Genomic DNA, 23,447 nt, shown 5'->3' with positions numbered 1-23,447 from the left:
AATTTGATTTCTCAACATGAAAGGTCTTCACGCTTCCAAAATTAGCTGTAAACTGTGTCAAATTAATGGCACCACAATAATGAGGTGAGAAAGAAGAGGCAGAAGCTTATGCAGCTAACTTAGTAAGACTGTACAAATGCTTAGAATTAAAAGAGAAAAGGGAGACTTAAGTGTTCAAAATAGGTGAAGATTAAAATTTAAGAAAATTACTATCTCATGATCAGTGTTTTTAATCAAAGAATTTTCAGATATTTCAAGGAAAACCATCGCTAAATCTCAAACTACTAAGTGCACAAGATGAGTCAAATTGACCGACATATAAAAAATAAATGATGACATCTAGCACAAGCACTTTTTACGAGAATTATGTGAGAAAGAACGTGAATTTTTGCTTTTCATCACCATGAAAATAGCATCATTCAAATTCAGTAAAACTATACAAATTCAAACAAACTCAGTATGAAAGTAGTGAAGATTATGATTAGCGATTTATGGGATAAAAAGCATGGACTATTCATATTGATTTCCATACTTTCTTCTACTTAGAGAACTGGTTTAATATGGTTGAAGTGATACACTGATAATAGCAATGCTGAACTGGTAAAACTTATCTTTCTTTTTTCCCCCTCTCATTTTTTCACAAAGAAATAAACTATTCTTTGTTATAATAAGTGCTGAAATGCTGAAAAATAAACTGGCCCATACCAAAAAAAAAATTTTTTTTAATGACTATAAATGGACTTTTACTTTTCAAACATTACTCTTGATCAGGTTAACAGATTACAAACACACTTTAACACATTTATAAGAGACTAACTAGCTTCTGAAGAAAAGGAAATATTACATCATCTCTCTCATCAAGTGATATTCTCTCATCTCTCTTCAAGTGTGCAGATAACTGCAATACCATACAAAATATTTTTAGTAGAACTGCTTGACTATATTGCCAGAGCAGCTCTCACTTCGATATTGGGCTTATCAGCCCGTTTAAAAATTATTATGAAATTATTTCTAATTTTATAACTTAATGATTATAAAATTATTTCAAGCATACTGCTAAAGCATTCCAGTCTGAATGTTCAGTTATTAGGATGAAAGAGGTAAGAAAAGGGACACTGTACGTGCCATCCTTTTAATTAAAATCTAGGTGTTTTTTTTTTTCAGGGGTTCCTGATAATTTTCTAACTCAGCAATACCTACTGTTACTGTGTTATGACAAACACGGGCTGCCTAAATGTCATTTATTATAAAGATACAGTTAAATCTCTGCTGCAAAAAACTGTTGTTAATGACCTTAATAGGGATATACAACAGTTGTGAACTTCTGGCTGTAAGTTTAAGACTACTATATATGAAGATTCGTAAACTTATTGCTTATTAATGAAGAAAAAACAAAAACACTATAAAAATAAGATATTTCTAGTAAACCAAAACTGCCTACCCCAATCTTTCAAAATCAGCATTTGATTTCTATAGCATTTTTACTACACCTTCTAATTACCTATCTGCTATTCATAACTTGCACTTATTGCATACGTTAACAAAATATTTTTACAGGTGTGCCAAATGAAACATTTCATCTGCCTATAGCTACGGATATTCAACAATAACATTTTATTATAATAATCTAACCAGCTATGTTTTGAATCTTTACTGTAACTTCTCCATTCCAGTTTTCACCAGAATGCAAATTAGCTCATATGCATTTAAAGCTGAGGTTTTTAGATGGTAAGACAGAGCATGTTCTACCTGTCGAGGCCATGTTACTAAATTGCTAGCTCAGATACAACTTGAAGTCTTCGACCTTGCATTATAATTGCCGATATTTGAATATCTATGCCTGTTAGGTTGGTGAGCCAACTTTGCATTAAACTGAGTTGTGTATTCTTTGACTACTCGGATATATTAAATTTGAACTATTATTTTATCACACTACAAGTAATGGCTGAATTGTACACATGAGAAGTGAATTTTAAGTTCAAATTAATAAAAAGGTTTGATTTAAAACCCTCAAGACTGTCATTAACAACTTTTTTAACTCGATCATTCATCTGGAACTTCACAATACTTAAAAAAGATAATTAATTTTGGCATGATACAGTAAAAGGACTGAATTAAGTATCAAAATAAGCATCTCAATATCACACTCCCCCCACCACCACCTATTGTGTCGCCATCCTCCAGCAGCAAAACAATTTTTTGTACTTCATTTGAGATTTCTTCAAGCCATTCTTTATTCACGTGCTAACTAAATATAATTATGCTCAAATCTCACCAGCAGCAAATTCTACCACACATGAGAGACAAGATGTCCATTGACATATTTCAGAGTAACACCACATAAATATGACCAAAACTCTATTTCCAATGCAAAATTACACTTCCAATAAAAAAATTCTGAAATTATTTAAATTCCAACTTCAAAGGTGACAATGCCTGCCTTCATTCATGAATTCCAATCACTTTTATAACAGTTCCAGACACTAAACATATATAAATGCATTTTAACAGCCCTGAATGATTATATTTTCACAGTTATGAAGAATGCAATTCAATAGTGCTTTTAATAAAATTTTAAAACAAATTTCAATTTCTCAACACAACTGTAAATGGATTTCAGTATTTTAACCTCCATTTCTGATGTAATTTAATCGCATGCATAAATCTACTAGATTTTAAAATAAATAAATGAAATAATCAGAAGTGACAATTTACATCATTAAATTATTTCCAATTTACACGTAAAATAAATAATAAAAATCTATCAAAATTTTTTTTAAACTTTATTTAAAAACTGTACATCATCCAAAGAAAAAGATTCATTTCGACACGAAAACTTTCATTAAAAAAATTACTTAAATGACTCAACATACAATTAAAAGAATCATACATCATAACTCAATAAGAACAATCAATAAAAAAGGAAGTTATTTGACAGGAATTAGTACACAAATCACAAGGGTTAGCAAAATTAGTAGGAAACGGAAAAGGAAAATTAAGATCAACATTTAACAGATGTAAAGAAAAGAACGTACATCAATTACCTGTGCATTCAAATGGCCAGCCTGTACAGCCATTTGTATCTGTTGCACGAGATGACGAAGCTGGGCATTTGTGGGAAATTTAGGATTGCCAAACGCCTGAACATTATTCTAAAGCGAGACAGGGAGAAGGGGAAAAAAAATTATTTTTTAGTTTAAAATACTTCATGAAAATCAGACAAATTTTTAATGTTCAGGCTAAATATTAGTCTGAAGATATTAATACAACTATTATTTAATTTTTTTATAATATAAAAGAAAAATATTACCTTACTTTTTTAATCTACTTATCTAGTTAACCGATATTCAATTTATTACGTTCTCTCATTTAAATTTACAAATATTAAATCAATTTTAGTAGCCTATACAAAATATATTTGAATAATGAGATGGTGAATAAGTTACTTTAAATGTCATGTTCTCATTATTTGGCACAATTACGATTATTTACTATTTTACTGTCAATTTCAGATCTGCTGTACCTAACTACAGAAAAGTAAAATGACTGATCAATACTTTAACATATGCTGCAGCCAACAGAAACAATATATTATTCCATAGAATTCTGGAGAGATACATATAAATGCAAACACCTCGGATCAATTTGGAGATTTTCTACAGATGATGCAAAGGTTAAAGTTACTTATTAAGTGTAAGTTGTCATAGCCTTTTTTTTTTTTTAATTCCCAAATAGCATTAACCAGAGGAACTATTAATTTCATTTTGGCATTTTGCGTCGAAAACTTTAAAATTCCAAATAACTTTTGTGAATTGTTGCCACCAAATATTATCCCTGTGTTATATTTAGATTAAATAATAAATAAGAGATTAAATAATAAAGAATCTGCATAAATGTAAGTATGTTTCTTGCATTGTGATAACATACTCAAACCATGAAATTCAGTTCAACAGCAATATCGCAAAATAATTTTAAAATGAACATACGTTTAGAATTTCTGATAGTCTCGTGCGCTGGAGATAAAAATGTTTTTTTTTTTTTTTTTTGGTAGTGTTGCCATTCCTTGCTTTGAAATCCTTGAGTTTGTTAATCAAAAATTCGTTGAAGTGTTACAAAATATGAAATCGATCATAAAACAAATTCAAATTAATGCTTCCACATGCCCATATTCTATGGAATATTATGTTATTCAAATATTGATGGCTCTAGGTACCATTGTTTTATCACAATGCGAGAAACATACATTCATGCAGAATTTATTATTTCATTTCTTTAAATATAATACAGGGCAATACTATTTGGTGGCAATCATTTGAAAAGTGAACCGACATTTAACGTTTTCAACGCAAAATGTCAAAACAAAATTAATAGGCCTTAAAGGGCAAACTGCCCCTTTGTACTAAAAACGCACACAAAACTGAGATACACAAAATTTCTAAGGAGGAAATGGAAGGCCATTACACAAAACCGAGATACACAAAATTTCCAAGGAGGAAATGGAAGGAATTTTTCACATTAGTGTTTGTTCTTTATCATGATGATTTAAACTTTTGGATACTTTATAATTTTATCAATAAATAGTATCTTTATCAAAGTGGCTGGTGCTTCGCACAACTGCACTACAGGTTGGTCGTTCGATCTGCCTTTCATCCCTTGAGTAGGTTGATAAAATCAGTACCAAGTTCGCTTGAGGACTAAATACCGGTGGTCCTGCAGCAAGCTAACCACTTGCCAGCGCATACACTGATGCACCCCAGGGCCTAAGGGCATGAGAGCTAATTTTTGGGAGCACTGATGGCTGTGGACCACTAGGGCTGTTGCACCACTTAGAAGTTTAGTATTTTCATTAAGTGTAGCATCAAATTTTATTCCACATAGTTATGTAGTTTAACTAAGACTTAAAAACTGAAGTATTAAGTTAACCCACAAAGGTAAATAAATGCTTTCCTTGCGCAATATTTTTATCAAAAAGTACAAATATATTCCTGTATAGCTAGTTTTTTTAAGATGGAAACATTTTTTTAAGTATACATCATATTTTTTAAATTTTCACAAGTTAATAAGCCTTGCATAATGGATATTATTTTAGAATAAAAAAAATTGGATCAAGTATGTTGACTTACTAAATTGAGTAATTGAAGACTCTGTTGTTGTTGTTGCTGTTGCTGCTGCTGTTGGAGAATCTTTTGAAGTAATGCAGGAGATAAATTCCCAGCTGTCTGTTGCCCGCCCAATGCAGAATTTAAGACTGAATTACTGTTTGGTCCCTGGATGGAAAAATTTTATTAGACACATTCCTAAACAAGGTAAAAACCACATGCATAGCTACTCACTTTGAAATATGAAAAACTGGGAGCTTCTGCAAAGTTTTCAAGCTACACTTTAAAAGAAATTCTTAAACTGACTTAAATTTTTATATGTACGAATCAGGTTATTAAATTACTGATTCTGATTTAAAATACATTAATATTTAATTAGATAATATAAATTGTATGGTCTTTGAGAAATTTCATGTAGCAATTTTCTTAGCCTTTTATATATAGAAAATCTTGAGTTAGGAAGAAAAGCTTTAATTTACCAAAGAACTTTCAAATACGATTGGGGGAAAGGACATACAATGATATAGATAAACTTAGTTATGTATGATGTATTTGGTGTTAAAGAAAATTAAATACAAATATTTACTGATTAAACATTGACTGAATCTTGATATAATGTTCTACATATGTCTACAATAGATTAAGCAATTCAGATCAAATAAAATTATGCTGATAATCACTAGGGGTTGAAGAATGAAATTAGCACAATTTAAATTTCAATTATTTCTGAAAAGGCTAAAACACAAAAGCAGAAGATTCAGGAGATGTGACAAACACACACACACACACACACACACACACACACACACAAAAAAAAAAAAAAAAAAAAAAAACCACTAGGAGTCTTGAAACAAAATTGGCAGCTATGGAACTAATATTTTCATCAGGGAATGAACTATATGAACTAAGGTACGGGAAAGAGCTTTCGCCATATACAACAAATGAAATGAGCAACTGAAAGCATATTGCCAAATACTAAATGTTTCTGAATCTGTTTTTGTTAATCATTACAAAGGCATTTTTTCAACTCTGGTCCAAAATATAAAGAAAATTCTCCATTTAATATGTACATATTACAGTTGCAAAGTTACACATACAAAATCTGAATTTTCAGCTAAGCTTATTTTTCAATCATACTTCACACATAATAAATAAAACTTTTTTTAAGATTCACCTACTGTAATATTTGCATAAACAGAATATGAATATTTTCAATATACAAATGTAATAATTTATTATACTTCTAAAATAATACACATGAAAATAGAAAATACAAAACAAAACTTACTGAGGTAAAATTTGCACAGATTAGTAACTTACTTTTGGTGTTTGTTGTTTAAATGAATGTCCAACACCAGGAAAATTAATAGGACTTTGGAAATTGTTAGGACCATGAAAATTAGTTGGGAAAGCATCAAGGCAAGGATCAGCCATTGATACATCATCAAATCCATTAGCTGGTCTCACCTTGCGACCTGTGAAGCTATCAACATCCATTGCTCCATTACTCATGGCTTGCAATTCAGCTGAAATTAAAAGCCAAAAAAAACTTTTATTACAAATGTTCTACAACAAAATCTTCTGGATATTAACACTTTATCAAATTGCATTTAATTGTAAATCAATACTTTTGTTACATTACATAACATACAAAATCTAATTTTTAAAAAACAAATTATTTTTAAGAGTTCATGTTTATTTCTCACTTGCACTCCTTAATTATAGCTATTTCAGTACTTACAAGACACTTATGAGAGCCAGTTTGTCCAATTTTATGTTACTTCAGAAATGCTTCAATTTTAATCATGAAAATAGAAGACACAATGAAACTTTGCATTGATTCTAGAGTACTAAAAAATATTACAATTCTTTTCAAAGCTCTAGATAAATTTCAAGGCATTCAGCAATCTTTTACATCTCACAAGTATTCCCTCTAAAGAAAAATCTCTGGTAACCAGTATGCAAGCTATTGGCAATACCAAAATAACAGCACTTTTGAATGTGTAAATCCATAATTCAGGCTTACAAAATTCAAAAATATATAACAACCTAACAATTAGAATACTGGAAAAAAATTTTTGTTCTGTCTCTGCCATCCTACATAGCAATGGACCAAGAATTATCTAGACTCTTAAGATGAACTACCGTTCCCTTTTTATGTGTTAATGTGTGAACTTTGAAAGCTGTGTCTATGAATTTCAACAATTTATGTTGGAAGACAGCAGATCTACTCTGTCTCTTGCTTGCAAAGATGCAAAAGAATACTAGTCTATGTCACTGCTTAGTGTAAATTATGCTGTATGATTATATTCGTAGATAATGAGTTAAGTGATGAAGATTCTCTTTGCAGTAATATAAAATAAATTTGGTGCCTGTTGCTGACACTTTGAATTTAGTTACATCTTTGGAGAAGATTAGTATTAGTGAAGAGTAGTTGCAGATTGGGTGGATGTAGAAAATTCTCTTTCCATTACTCCTCTCTCAAAATGATGCCAAAATAATAGTTAAGTGAAGGATTGTACACTTTCATAAGATTAGCTGAGAAATATTGGTATATGTCAATGAATGTTATGAAACTGAATTATACACATGTTTAAAACTACAGCAAGAATCTCTTAACAGGCAGATATGCGAAATTAAATGCCATCACACTAAAAAAGAAATCCATTACTTTCATGTGATAATAAATATATGACCATATTAAAATGCAGTTTGTTTTTCGAAAATATGAATAATTTTTGTTTGTTGTGTATTTTTGTTAATTGTTTATTGTGGCTAATTGGGAGGGGAGCATGACCAACAGATTTCACATGCTTAAGTTTCTACAAACGGTATTCCAATATATGAACAAGTCAATTCCAGAAATACATATTCAATTATGTTGAATTGGCAAAGTCCTGTTTGTTGCCAGTTAAGAGAGATTCTATTGTATCATATTTCAAACCACCACAAAAACTATATACAGTGACTTTTCAGATGCATACATACTGAAACATTTAAAAGTACTCAGTCTTAATTCAGCTTACAATATGTCATTAGTTATTGGAAACAAATCTCAGCAAAGATACAAATTTATTACTAATAGCATTTCAGTTTACATAAAAACAAACAAAAGCATTTGAAACTTTATTCATTCCATTCAACTAGCATTAACAGAAGTTATCAGAAACATTCTTATGCATGTGTGGAAGATGCAAAATGATTCTGTGATACTTAGAAGCAAAGAATACCATGTCACCAAATGCAATTCAACTTATTTAAATTTATTATTTTATTAAAATGAGAATAAATTTCACCTCCCATTTCACTGTTTATAATCATATAATTGAGTATTCATACGTAAATCGTACTTTAGATTAACCACGGTTATATGAATGAGGCTTCTTTAAATTTTTTTTTAATATTTTCTATTTCAAATGTCTTATTAAATTCTAAACTTTTTGTCCACTTTCAGTAAGTACATATATGGCAATGACAGGCTAATAAACAAAACCTAATTATTAATTATTTCAAGAAATTTCAGTGATGAATTTTTCATGATCAGCACAGAATTAATACCACTCCTTTAGACATACCTGCTGCCTCTTCTAAATTCATATTATTATTTCTCAAGGCATTTTCCACATCTTCTTTCTGAAAACAGAAAATTCTTTTAAATTACAATCATTACTTAAATAAACATATGAAGAGTTTTTAGTGCAATAAATCTTAAAATTTTTAACAGTTGTCGACTAAGGGAATGTGTTACAATAAGCAATTACTGACTATGTAACATCTTGCCTTTTCTAAAATTACTTTTCCTAAATTTCTTCATTAAATAAATCAGCGCTTTAAAAACTTACATTCCCCCCCTTTTTTTGGTGTGTGTGTGTGTGTGTGTGTGTGTGTGTGAATGCATACTAGTAACTTAATGCATTTTTAATCTCTGAAAAATAAAAACAATTTCTTTTTTCTGCAGTTTTATAGAATTCACACTAGCAGGAATTTAAAGCATGTTAGTCAAACTAATCATCAAGCATATATTACAATATTAAAATGTAAAAATGTTGATAACAGAAAGAGAAAAACCTACATGATTAAAAGATATTGTTCATATCCTGGCAAAGATTAACACATATCAACAAAAATCATCACACATAAAATTCCAACTTAATTTCCATGAAATTTCAGTGTGATACCAAATCCTTTTTATTAGTAAGAAGCATTTTTACACTATTATGCTAGTACACTATTATTTCCCAAAATAGTAAGTCTAAACATTGAAATCTGATGTCATATATTGCTTTTTAAAATTTAAACTAATATTTTTTATTATGAATCCAAGGGAAAATATCCGAACTGTCAGCTCTCTTTTATTGGGTTTTATTAGACAATCAAGCCTATATCCAATAAATGCATATCGACACTATTTTACTAACATAATGACCAGCTTTATTCGTGAATGCCATATTTACATAAAGTTTTACAACACTTAACTTTTTTTTCAATATTAAAATAAGATCAATAAACAGAAAACAATTGCTTCTATATTACAATTAACGACTACTTTGTAAATAATAATAATCCACATTATGAGAAAAGTCCCTAAGCCTTAACTGTGAGCTAAATAAAAGAACCTTTTAATAAAAGATGAGAAAATGAAAGCACTTCAGGTAAACACACTGACATTTTTGAAAATGCAAGAAGGCAGAAGAAACTTTAAGATAAATCAAACACTTCATAATAGTTCCCCAAACCTTTTCAGCTCATCTCAAAGCTTCACCCAACACTCATACCCGTGCAATAATGACTTGTATCAGAGGAGGCTAAACTTTTAATATGCATGCAAGGAATCAGAAATATTTTGAGAGCCGCACAAAATTTTCGAGAGGCACAATCCCTTACTTACATCATTTTTAAAAGTACATAAAACAGGTTTTCATAAAAAGAAATGTTAGGTTTCTGTACTAAATTTCTCCTTTTGTTCGCCCTTGCAAGGTTGCAAATGAGATTCAAGAACAGTTAAGGCAAAGGTTTTAGAACGTTTTAAGAGTTCTAGGTAATGAAGCTCACAGCTTTCCATTCCCAGCTCTGCCAATTAATATTCCAGCATTAGCCATTTGCTACCCAAAGTTAAAACATGTCATTAAGTTCGAGCCAGCTGATTAGACAAAATTTATGTAGTTTCTGGCTATCATCTTTTTTTTTTAAATTGAAAATTTATGTTAGTTTTAAAACCTGCAAGTGGCAGAATTTTAACTAACTTTAAGCTGTGCCTTCTGTTTAGTTCTTCCAAAAGCTGTGCTTTCTGTTCAAATTTAAGATCAATACAAAGTTTATTTAAAACCTTTTATATATTTTCAGACGAAGCAAACACTTGCTTGGCAGTCTAACAGGGTTCACTAATTTGGAATCTACCTAAAAATTTTGTATTTTTTGTGCTACCAATATGGCTGCATTAAAATGCAAAAAAACATTTATTTCCCCTTACTATATGTTTGGAAAAACTGTTTTCTGTTTTCATGATACACAAATTTGAAACAACTGTACGATGTAACTAAACATTTCCTTTTATCAGAGAAAGTAGAGTATTTTCTTTTGATTTTCTTTCTCCCCCAAGTTATAGCTCATGAATGGTTTTTGCAGATGTATACTGAAATCAAAAAGAATTTTAATGGCCTTTACAAGAACTGTGACGAAAATTTCCTGTGAGTGAAGAATCAAGCACTAACTGGAAAACCAGATCCAGAGATTTTTCTTTTAACTTATACTAACTCCTCTGGAAAGAATGACAAGAAATATTGCCACTACAAACAAATTCCCATCCGAGAAAATGTGCTTGAATTCAACAAATCACATAAAGACCATCTGCCTAACAGAAGAGAGGTTCTCTGAAAGACAATCTATGGAAACTGGCTCTTATATACTCTTTTTGAGAAAGGAACATTGTTTTAAAATAAGCTGTTCCTTTTTCAGGATTCTACACAAAAATAATAATTTAGTTTTTTACACAAAATTAGCATGAGGACAAAATACCGAAATCAAAACGTAATCATACATTTACACTTCATTAAGGATGATATATTCGAACCCTCAACATCCACGAATCTTCAAAAAGATCTGAATTTCCAAAAATGTCTTCTTTTCCCTCCTTCTTGTAAAATAACATTTTACAGAGCATCATGGGATGTTTATAGTAAATCATAATTAAGCTATTTAATTTTATGAAGAGAACATCAGATATTAAAGACAATGGATGGCAAGGAAGACCAAAATATAAACAGAAGAAAGAAATGTGATACTTGAAAAGAGGCTACTGAAAAAGATCAATGTGATACTTGAAAAGAGGCTATTGAAAAATATCAATGTGATACTTGAAAAGAGGCTACTGAAAAAGATCATTCAAAAATATGTGAAGAAATATCTCAAGCTACAATGGTGTCATGAGTACATGGTATTTGGAGAAAGTATATGGTATTTTAATAAAATACTCAATAAAATACATATAAATATAGAAAACTTGTGCCCGACGGATTCCTTACCACTTGATACAATTTACTGAAATGAAGATTTGATAACAAAGGTGAAAAGATCTGTCTTGAACAATCTGACGTTCAGCAATTTTCAGCCACAGCTTAATTTAATTAAGTGGCCAATCAACAGAAGAATTCCATCATCTTCATGACGACGACAATTTATGTATACACAATCATAGATAAAGTAAATGATAATCTCTGCTTAAGATTACCAAGGTGTTCCAAGGTTAGCTGAAAAAATTTACACTGCAGCATATTATTGGAGGTAGTTAAAAAAAGTTTGGAAAAAAGTGAACAAAAAACTGCCTGAAACTTAGAGACGGACATATATGGTTGTAACCAAATATGAATGCGAATTTCACCTAACAAGTATACACATGAATCCATCAGAGCTGAAAATATGTCTTTAATTTGAAACAGCTCCTATGATAACTGCATATTTTGTTCTCTGAAAAAGATTTCTTCAGTAACTACTCGAGATATTCAAACAGCATAAAGCACCACTATTTTAAATGACAGCAAATTTTCCAAAATCTAAATTATGGTAGAAGCAATGGGACTGAAAATATTGCAAGGAGGAACTTCAGACATAAAACCTGGCAGTGGGGGTGGGGGAATATAGTATGTTAATTTTTTTAATGACTTTCACTTTTGTCTTTTGTGCTGTGCCAATGGCTATTAGCTGTTCTAAAAATATCACAGCTATACAAGTTTACTTGATCACGGCAAAACACTTGAGGGCTATCTGCACATAATAGGCAGGGATGCCGTCATGGGGGATTTTCTATAGTAAACAGGCTCATATAAATGTAACACACGGAGGAAACGCACAAAAATGCCCATGCAGTCAGCTCATTCATGGGATTCAAACCTTGGACCGAAATACCACCGTTCAATGTCTTTATTGCTCAGTTGCTGGTGGGCCATGCTCATACAATAATTTGCAGAAACAAATTATTTACTATTTTCCTTGCAACACTGACTATTGAACAGCTTAATATCAATCGATTTATTACACCCATAAGGTAATTTAACAACTTAAATTACTGACAAAAAGGTTTCTCATTGCACAATTTGTTTTTAAAACAGCATTTAAAAAAAAAATAACCGCTATTTTTTGCAAGCAAGTCATATATAAGATATCAAAAAGCCTCATATATCTTGGAAGCCTCAGTTTGGCCATGACTGACATAGACCTATAGTCTGTGACTGGACAGGTTGAAATATTAGCATATCTGTTCGACTGCATTTGCATGAATACACTAAGTAAAAACTTATCAGGAAATTCAAAAACAAGACTAACAGTGATTAAAATTTTCATCTATTGCTCCACATACGTGTTGTACTTGTAAGAAACTTAAACTGATAAATTTTGACTTACACCTTGAAGAAGGGAAAGGGGATACAAAAGAAACCTAAATACATACAACTGTGGATTAGCATTTAAGGTTGAATGACATAATTTAGCATAATCTAACTTCAATTACTCTCAACAATACTTTAGTGGGTAGGGCCTTCCACATTCGGACATATTAACTACATCACTTCCCAAAACGTTCCAATGTAATATTTATTTATACTTGCAGGTTATGCAAATAATAAAAGGAAAAAATAATAAATTCAGCGTTACTTGAAATTGTTATAACTGTCATCAACTTTACATAAAAAAATAATATACGGAAAATAAAACAGAAAGAAATGCTAGTTTGCTTTTAATTTTATATAGCTAATATTTAAAATCCAAAAGATTTAGGAAAGAAAATTACCCTAAAACCATATTCTGTCAGAATGCGAAACTGTTTGCTGGCATGGACTATATCTCTGCACAAAGGTTTCCCACCCTGAAAATAAACAAAGAAAACATGCAATTACAGAGAAAACCATTCTACATTTTGCATCAAACAGGACATTAAATACGAAAAAGAGCAGACTTCTTTAACAAATAAATGTTCACAATGGAGTTACATACAGCTATATCTAAAAATAACAATTAAAAACATCTCTTTATGACTAGCATCATTTATCTAATTTATTGCATACATATTATAAATGATGCATAATATTTTACTTTCATTAACATATTTTTAAACTGCAAAACTTTATTCTAATGAATCCTTAAAATTTATTTTAGCTGTAAAAAATGACATGACTAGCATCATTAATTTATTGCATACATGTTATAAATGATGCATAATATTTTACTTTCATTAACATATTTTTAAACTGCAAAACTTTATTCTAATGAATCCTTAAAATTTATTTTAGCTGTAAAAAATGACAGTTTATTAAATGAAATCTTCTTCACATGATTTTTTTCCTTTTATAGAAATTCAGATATTACAAAATTAAGATTTATTATTTAGGTGATCCTACTATTATCTGTGCTTCAAGTTCACCACAAGATACAACAAAAGGCAAAAAGATTAGCTCATAATATCAACAAAATTTTGTCAATCTTGATACCTCATTATCCAAGCTTGCCATTCCTCATTAAGGCTGAATTCTTTTCTGTTCCACTTCAGGCCCACAAACATTAAGTATGAAGCTTGTATTGTGAAGTATAAATTATTTTTTTCATATTCTTAATTTAGCACACAACTATACGTAAAATCTTATAAATTATAATAATACTCTTTCCTTTCAATTTCTCTAGCATGAATGTATGTAATCCCTCCTCAAAATGAAGGAATATCTTATCATTTATAAAATATACGGCAGAAATTTTTTATTAATATCATAACGAAATTGTCTCTAAGGAAAACTGCATTTAATTATTACAAATTTAATTAAGTAGTTGATTATTCTAAAGAAAACTAATTATTACAAATCATTTATTCAAAGTGTGCAATACCAGTATTTTGAATTACTTTATAACAAATACTACCTATCAACTCTAAATAAATTTATGGAAAAAGTGCACTAATTCTGCCCCCCCCCATTTTTACAATATATCTTCTTCTTCTTTTTTTTTTTTTTTTTTTTTTTTTTTTTCCCATTCTTAAACTTCATTCAAATTAGAATACCATTAAAATAAATAGATTAATTAAAAAAAAAAAAAAAAAAAAAAGGCTGTCAATAGCTAAATTTAAAAGAGAACTTTTAATTTCCTGGGTGGCATATTTCCAAGCACGATATAAGAAATTATACAAGTTACAGAAAAAGGAGGAACATGACTGATATTAATGTTAATTTAAACTTAAGTTAATTTTCTTGCTTATTTCTGAAAGACATCTGATAGGTATTTGCAAATAGATTCACATTTAAAGTCATGCATTAGAAATACAAAATATAGTGTTTGGGAACTCATGCACACTCTCTATTCCAAATCACCTTACTTATAACCAGTCATAGTCATGCATGTTTCAAAAACACTGCTCATGACTGTTAACAATCAAGATAGTTTTCACTTACAGCTAATCATTCACATACATTCCTTGTTGCATACAATCAATAAATTTCTTCTGTTACATAAAACAGACTAATTATTCACTGCAGTTAAAATATTTTAAGACAAATCAGATACTGGTGTAAACAGACATTTACATCAGATAAATAATCGAAGTCGAATAAATTATTACACCTATCTAAACCCTGCATGTTATAAAAAAATAAAAAAGCAGGGTTAAAATTTTTTGTTACCTTAAGTTTGCGCCCAACAATGCCATCATATGGCGCTGGTTGTAGGATTTTAGCATCAGTCCAATTTCCAATTAAGTCCTTCTTAGAATCATTTTTGAGATTATTTTTTTCAGACATATCTTCCAAAACGGAGGACCAACCGGGTGGCATCATTTCGCTCCTCTGAATGAATGAACAAAGAAATTAAAAATATTCCGACACAGGTAACCTGATCAGTGGTCTACCTCGACAGTTGTCAGAACACATATTTTCATAGCAAATTATTTGCAGAAATACCACCTTTTAAAATTTCAAATTATATTTCATTAAAACACAATTTCTTTTTAAAGGAATTTATTAGTACACTCATGACAAAGTGATTATACTAGCAATTTATTTATTTCTTTAATTATTCAAACATTACGGAAAATCATATGCCAAGAATGGCTTAATATTAATTGGCAGGAGGTTTGTAAATATTTCAAAGAACTTATTTTCATAATCACATAAATATCAGATGGTTCCAATACAATTTCTGTATCCTGCTTTAAATTCTTTTTGTGATCAAAATCTTTGTACGAAATAGGGTGCAAATTATATTAAAACTTATTTAGGGAGATAAATTTATGGCTTGAATGAAGTCTAGTGTTAGCTCAAAAGTTGCTTAGAAGACAAAAAAGAAGCTACATTTTCAAATGCTCGCTGAAAAAAATAAAATCGCATTTTAATGCGATTGAAGGAGTTAAACTAAATGAAAAGTATGTTTTAGATGTAATAAAAATATATTCCTTTCAAAATATAGCTCAAAGATAATATTTTAATGAGATATAGAAAACATTTTTCCTAAATATAGAAACTAACTTCTCATACATCAGTTGCACACATGTAACTAATTCCTATCATAAATAAGATTGTTAACTTTATTACTAAGCATATAATATAAAATCTGATCAGGTAAGGCATTCTGGAAAAACTTCCAAACATAAAACACTTTCCCAAATACAATAACATCTAAAGAATAATTCTGAGCAGCATTTTTGAGTATACTTCTTTAATAGGGGCAATTCAATCAAATAACCTATCATAAACCATTCACTCTAAAACAACACACACACAAATATAACATGCATGACATGATTCAACACTACAAGATAATCATTCCCATAAAAATTCAGAAATGCTGATCAGGTAAGGCATTCTGGAAAAACTTCCAAACATAAAACACTTTCCCAAATACCCATCTAAAGAATAATTCTGAGCAGCATTTTTGAGTATACTTCTTTAATAGGGGCCATTCAATCAAATAACCTATCAAATTTCAACCAGTATAAACCATTCACTCTACAACAACACACACACACACAAATATAACATGCATGACATGATTCAACACTACAGGATAATCATTCCCATAAAAATTCAGAAATGCTATACATTATTATAATGTATGCTTAGCATTACAATAGTACAAATTTGTTCTAAGAATCTTTAAAAATGAAATATCCATGTTAAGTGCTGCCAAAAAATATTCTGTCACTAAAGATCAAAATTTTAAGTGTTCCAATTTTTTCTACAATGCACTTAGCAAATATTTTTCTCTTTATTGCCTGGAATTTTTAATAATTTAACTTTCTACATAAAACCTTAAATTTATGTTTTACCTTATTCCAAGATTTAGTGGTAACATATATGACAAACATTTTTTTCTTCAGAAAAGTTCTGATTATAGGTTCTTTTGGATTATCCTTCCTCCCAAAAATTATTCTTAATGAAACGCACTATGTCGCCAAAATCATGACATAATAACCCCGATGGCGTTCGAACATATTTATGTGGCAATCCAGGGAATGCACAATATAGTACACACAAGTACATATGAATTTCCTTCTAAATTCAATGGTCTTTTTTTAAATCAATGCTTGCTTTTTGCATTGAGTAAGTTTCCCCCCCCCCCATGTAACGAACCAAATTGGGACTGTAGAATTTGCCAGCTTATAGAAAGCTGCATTTCTTCAGAAATATAACCTTTTGTTCACCAAGTGGAGAGTGCAAATAATTAGCATTCCTTTAAGTTGTATATGTTCAACAATCAAATTTTATTGAAATGCAATTTGCAAAATTATATGCAAAGTATAAAAATGCAAGCCAGAAATTGATTTGGAGAAAGCCTAATCTCATTTACAATATTGTTGCTTCTTTCACTGTTAGACAAAAGAATATACTTCAGTGATGTTCTATGCAGAAGCGGAATTATCTCCAAATTCAACTGCGGACGGGTGTCATTACCTCCAAGAAGTGTATGTACTTTCTAAGGGAAGAAAAAGGCAGCATTGGATGCATTATCCAAATAAACGAGATTAACTGCAAAGAGTACAAATGTCACATCTATGCAATTTTCTGGTATTTTAAGAGAAAACAGATTGCCATGTACATGAGAAAAAGATTTTTAAAAAAGAAATTACATAAGAATTTCTTTAAAAAGGCTAGAAATATACTGGAGAATTTTTTTTAAATTACTAATTTATTGCTTTTATGGAATTCTCAGAGCAACACGATTTTAAAAATGGATGTTCCTTGGCGAAAAAATTAGTTGTCAACAAGATGCCGTCTTTCTGGGAGGTGACCATAGATAATCAGAAAGTTACCAAAATTTAAAATTTCTCAAAATACATAACTGAAGCAATATTTCTCATACAAACTATCTAATATTCCTTACTGACATAAAATTTTTACCTGTTTAGTTGGCCCAAGCCAAGAGCTTGTATCAACTTGACCATCAGCCCAACTTGAATTAGATTTTGGCTTAGTTCCCCAATAAAATGGTGTGTTGCACTGGTCATTCCATCCAACATTATATGGCCCACCTTGGACATTAGGTAGATTCTTAATTTGACTATGCATGTGGTTTTCTTCACCCCAATTGTTGATAGTGGGAGAATCACGGCGAGGTGCAGGAGGCTGTACATCTGCCCAGTTGGTAATACGATTTAATGGTGGAGGTTGTTTGTTCCAAGTGGCAGTGCCGTCCTTATTTCCAGTAGGCAACCTGATCATTCCAGGGCCTGATGGTGGCATACCTCCAAGGTTTGATAACATAGCATTTGGCCCGACCATGTTATTACTAGGATTCATGATGGGTTTGGTAGACGGCATATCTTTCCAGTGTGAAACCTTTCCTTGGCGTTGAGGGTTTCCCCAAACTGCAGTTCCATCATCATACGTGCTTCCAACAGCACGCCTACTTGGAGGTGGTGATGGTGGTTCCCATCCAGATGAAGAAATTTCTTTTTTTGGTGTTGTTATTGGTGACCAGTTTGACATTTGGCGATTTTTGTTCGAGGATGCCCATGCAGAAGTTCCGGTATCACTGCCACATGGTCCATCTAATAAAAATATTAAGAATGAATAGGCCATCGATTTTTTATTGTGCATACATTAACTCTTAAATTTGCAATCGTAGAAAAAAATTAAATTTTTAATTTGAATACAAATTTTTAGTCTTCACACTGGAAAATCACATTCTGCATCAAGTAAAAATAGTAATTTCAGAAGAATTCTTCAGAAATGCTATATTGCCAAAACCATTCCCAATAAACTAAAGCAATATTAAAACTATTATAAAAATGGCTACAGAAATTTATAATCCGTTTCTCTCCAATGGCTTTTCAATGTATTCAAGAATGTTTTAATTTATAAGCAAGCTTACTATACTTAAAATGACTTGAACTCTTGAAACTGTGCTCACTACACAAATGCTGCTATGGAATGAGACAGCATGATATCCACTATAAAGTCAGAACACGAAAAAAGGAAAATGAATCTTCTCCATAAGAACCTGAGACAAGTACACAAATACCCTGTTTGTGACATCTGCTTTGAAACCATTGGATTGGTAACCAAACATGCTACACCTTCAAAAGTGTTTTCATGCCAAAGAAGATCACTGCCAAATGCTAGTCTAATTTACCTGGCTGTGAAAACTTTCCATCATGTGGTGCTCCAGGTGGAAGCAATACCAGATCAAGGCCCCTTTTTAACATTACCTCACATTCAAAAAGCCAACAAAATTAAGCTGAGATCCTAGGCATCTTGCCTGCCTTCAACACTTTATTTTATTGTTTTTTCAAAATACACTAGCCAGTCACCTGCTGGCTATTCAGAACAGAAAGTGACTACCAGTGGACCATTAATTTGGAATAGAGATTCAATTATGAGCTTTATAACTGCAATTATTTTAATATAGGATATAAGCTAAGTTTCACTGACTGCCTCCAAATTTTAAATCTAATGCAAATTTGAAAAATGCTTTCTTGGTTATATACTTCATTTAACTATTCTAGTTCTAAGACATTTTTAACTTAAAGAACTGTAAAATTTACTAACCACCCCAAGAAGACTGGTTACTGCTCCAATGTTTTTCACTTGGCACAGAATTTCCGCCCCACATGTTACTTGTACTGGCAGTATTAGACTCTGGCCAATTTGCAGGGGTTGGATTAGGATTCTGAGGTACACCACTCCACATATTTGTGGAGTCATCATCTCCCCAATGCCCACCAATATTTGTTGCAGGCGTATGTCCCCAAGGAGGTGCCGCAGCAGTTGAAACAGGAATAGTAGTACCTGAACCTTTGTTCATTCGAAGATTGTTCTCCCATATTTCGGTACCATTGTTCACAGGAGCCCGCCAAACAGCAGGTGGATTGTCTTTACCACTATCAGGTGTAGGAGAATCAGGAATATCCCATGCTGTATCTTGATTAACAGACTGTAAAATAAAAGAACACAAAGTTTTAAAAACGTCAATGCAAATTTTTGAAGGCAAATTCAGATAAGCTACAGGATAGGATAAAAATATCACTCATAGATCAATGTTTATTTGGAATTAGTACGGTAATGCATTCTGCCCTGATTAATATTGTTATTTATTATTCATAATACTACTAATTACGACAAATAATAATAATTACCTAAAATATGACCCTCCTCATATTTTAGCATTAATTTTAAAAAATATATGCAAAACATGCTTCAGATTAGAAAAAGCAAACTATCTACCTAAATAAAATTTTTACTTGGTTACAGAAAGAAATATAGCAAAAACTAAGGAATACATAATTACTATCTGTTTTCAGATATACCACTAACGAGTATAATAGATGCAAGCCTAAACTGAAATCACTCAACTACACATGGGTATTTTAACTAGTGGCAATTACATATTTACATGTACAGTAACTATATTTTTCTTTCAAAGGCAGTCAGGCTTTAGTTGTTTACAGGCATTGGTCATTACCAAGGACAGAAGCAATTGTCTCTTTAATAATGAAGGGATCTATTAGGTGCACCACTGTTGCCTCCTATGGGACAAATTACATCCATGTCTTCTCCAGGATTTGAACACGGGCACTTTTAGTACGGTAATCAGAGTCACAATAATCACTTCCTTTCCTGGATGGCGTAATTACATATATGATTTATATAAAATTTGAACACGGCAATTATTCTACACAGTATGATAAACTCCTTCCTATGACTCTGAAATTTTGTTTAGTAAAATATCCATCCCGGGGAAGTCTTATTTTTCACTAAATAAGACCTACTTTCTTTTTGCTTTGGTTACACTCTTTTCTGCAATTAAACAGCATATAACAAATTACAATTCACATCAACATTTCTGGAACAACAGTGCATAGAAATGCCTCAGCAAATTTTAAGATATTCCCCAATCTAACCACTTTTACATGCTTAAACATTTAATTTTTTTTTCTTACAAACTTAATATATAATTATCATTCTTTACAATTTCTTTCTTACAAACTTAAAATATAATTATCTATAAAACACCAATGAAAAATACAAGGACTGAAAAACAGGCTTAAAAAACTGCTCAATTTATGACTGTTGTTTTAGCAATTAAGTTTCATTAATGGTGATGGTGACACATGCAAAATTTAAGCATACTTTGAAGAAATAAAAAGCTTTTCATTAAGTATTTCTCTGCCCCCCCCCAAAAAAAAATTATGCATAAAAATCCATCTTATCAATAGAAAAGTCACTTTTTTCATCTAATAAATTACCAAAGCTAACATGAAATGTATAAATGCAGAATCTGCATATCTCAATACAGAAATCTGATGGAGACAAAATGTCTCTTGAAATGCCAATTCAAATTTTACATAAAATTTTAAAATACTTTCAATGAGGGAAAAAATTATGAAATTTCGCATTATTTTATGCAACCCATTCAGTTTATTACAAAAATTCTCTATATAAGTAATTTTGCAAGATCTAACTAAATCAAATTGCATAAAATTTTCCTATGGAAAATTTCAATTACATTTCATTATTTCTTTTAAATAAACTTGCCAAAGTTCGATGATGAAATTAACTAGGAAAGGAATAAAATGTAACAGCAGCCCAAGGATAAAACTATTTTAATAACTTACATTCTGACCCCAGGCCTCACTCATAGCTGCTTGATATCTTAAATCTTTAGCATCAAAACTAGTTTAATAACTTACATTCTGACCCCAGCCCTCACTCATAGATATCTTAAATCTTTAGCATCAAAACTATTTTAATAACTTACATTCTGACCCCAGCCCTCACTCATAGCTGCTTGATATCTTAAATCTTTAGCATCAATCTCAGTATGATCTCTGGAAGTAGCTGCACTTTCACGCTGAACACTTGTTTCTGATGGCATAGTTGATCCGCTATTTTGTACATTTCCTCCTCCAAGACTACAAGACTGACTTGGGTTTAGGCCTTTACCAGCTGCCTGAGCCCATGAGCCCTGAGGTTTCGTAGGTGAAGTGCCTATATATATATATAAATAAAAAGAACCAAGTATATTCCATGCAATTTTACTTTCTTATAATCTAAACAGCGCATTTTCAATTTTCACTGCAGAAAAACAACTTTTTCTACCTTCATAAACATTTTCTATTACATTTTGACTGGAAGAAATAGTATGTCGTTGATAAGCTTGTAACCAGCTATTTTTTGCTTTATGGACTTGTTCCATTCCAAAATAACAGAACATTTTTTTAAAAAATTTCAGTTCTTTACAGCATGCATATTATTTCTAAATTAAATATTTCTGGTTTTAAAAAAGGTAACTGCTTGAAAGAATATATTAAATCTAGAAAGTCAGGGTTTCTTTGATCCTCTTGCACCTAAGACTCTGAATGATACTGCGTACCCAAGTATTTTACTACTAAGCCTACCAAACAAAAATAATTCTAACAAAATTTGTATTTTATTGAAATATTTGGACTCTTGCATATGTTATTTAAATGCTATTTCTTATAATATAAGCAGAAAAATCATAAAACACATTCAAAATAAAAATACAAAATAAGTTAAACTACAATTATATTTGATTTTATTTACATATTTAAATTATTTCCATTCAATAATGATTTAAGAAACCAGTATCATATTTACAGTTGCACTGAATGGAATGTTCAACTCTGAGTACGTGTAAGACATGTGTTTTAATATTCACAAAATATAATCCTAACAAAAAAAAAGGGAGGGCTAATAATTAAGAGTTTCCATTTGCTGCATTCTAATATAATTTATGTGCATTTAAAATTTGAATACTGCTATAACATTTCGTTAGCATATCAAATGACACGGGCAAACCACCAGTAAAATTTTGCTCCCATATCAAATTGGATAAAGTGGGTACATGGAAATTGAAGGGGATCATACATGATACTTTAGAACTGAAGAGGTTATAAATACATGAAACTTTTCTGAGAAAGTTACATTTACTCAGTTCCTCAACCAAAAAATATAACTGCATTAATATTTGGAGCAGTGGGAAATGACAAACTAAAAAAAATTATGAGGAACACTAGTTCTAACTGCAAAATATCCCTGCTGAAAACCAAGAGTTTTAAAAGCAGTATGATTACTTAATTTTAATGACAAGGTAAACCTACAATGCATAACTCCTTCTAATGGCCAATTATGCAAGTTAATATTGTACGTAACATTCACTTATAGAAAACAAAAAACTGCACTATTTTTCATAGAATTTTTTACTTGAGACATTTTTTTAAATAATGATAGTATGATACGGAAATATGGCATTTTATCATAATTTTTTTACTATTATAGAATAATAAAGGAAAACTAACTTGAAAATTTAAAAGAATCTGGAAAAAGTTTCATAATAAATGCTTGTTAATATTATTTATGC

General features: G+C 30.7%; 1 protein-coding gene across 8 annotated transcripts in view; it reads right to left on the bottom strand.

The window, feature by feature from the left end:
• LOC118198826 (protein Gawky-like) overlaps window positions 1–23,447 on the bottom strand; it is a 75,352-nt gene that overhangs the window by 20,594 nt on the left and 31,311 nt on the right. For 4 of the 8 annotated variants that reach the window (XM_035370605.2, XM_035370601.2, XM_035370600.2 and 1 more), the window contains 9 exons: window positions 21,825–22,054; window positions 19,616–20,000; window positions 17,966–18,615; window positions 15,254–15,415; window positions 13,381–13,455; window positions 8,675–8,732; window positions 6,420–6,625; window positions 5,124–5,267; window positions 3,036–3,152 (listed from right to left, as the gene is read on the bottom strand). In XM_035370605.2, the coding sequence (XP_035226496.1) occupies window positions 3,036–3,152; window positions 5,124–5,267; window positions 6,420–6,625; window positions 8,675–8,732; window positions 13,381–13,455; window positions 15,254–15,415; window positions 17,966–18,615; window positions 19,616–20,000; window positions 21,825–22,054 (2,027 nt within the window). The remainder of the gene's footprint in view (window positions 1–3,035; window positions 3,153–5,123; window positions 5,268–6,419; window positions 6,626–8,674; window positions 8,733–13,380; window positions 13,456–15,253; window positions 15,416–17,965; window positions 18,616–19,615; window positions 20,001–21,824; window positions 22,055–23,447) is intronic. The other 4 variants (XM_035370603.2, XM_035370602.2, XM_035370604.2 and 1 more) reach the window with 4 other exon arrangements.

The sequence above is a fragment of the Stegodyphus dumicola genome, chromosome 11, assembly GCF_044657685.1.
Source record: "Stegodyphus dumicola isolate Sdum_Otavi_A_Nest chromosome 11, ASM4465768v1".
Taxonomy (NCBI): domain Eukaryota; kingdom Metazoa; phylum Arthropoda; class Arachnida; order Araneae; family Eresidae; genus Stegodyphus; species Stegodyphus dumicola.
The sequence above is the reverse complement of the archived record's forward strand: the minus strand, read 5'-3'. Positions and strand labels throughout refer to the sequence as shown.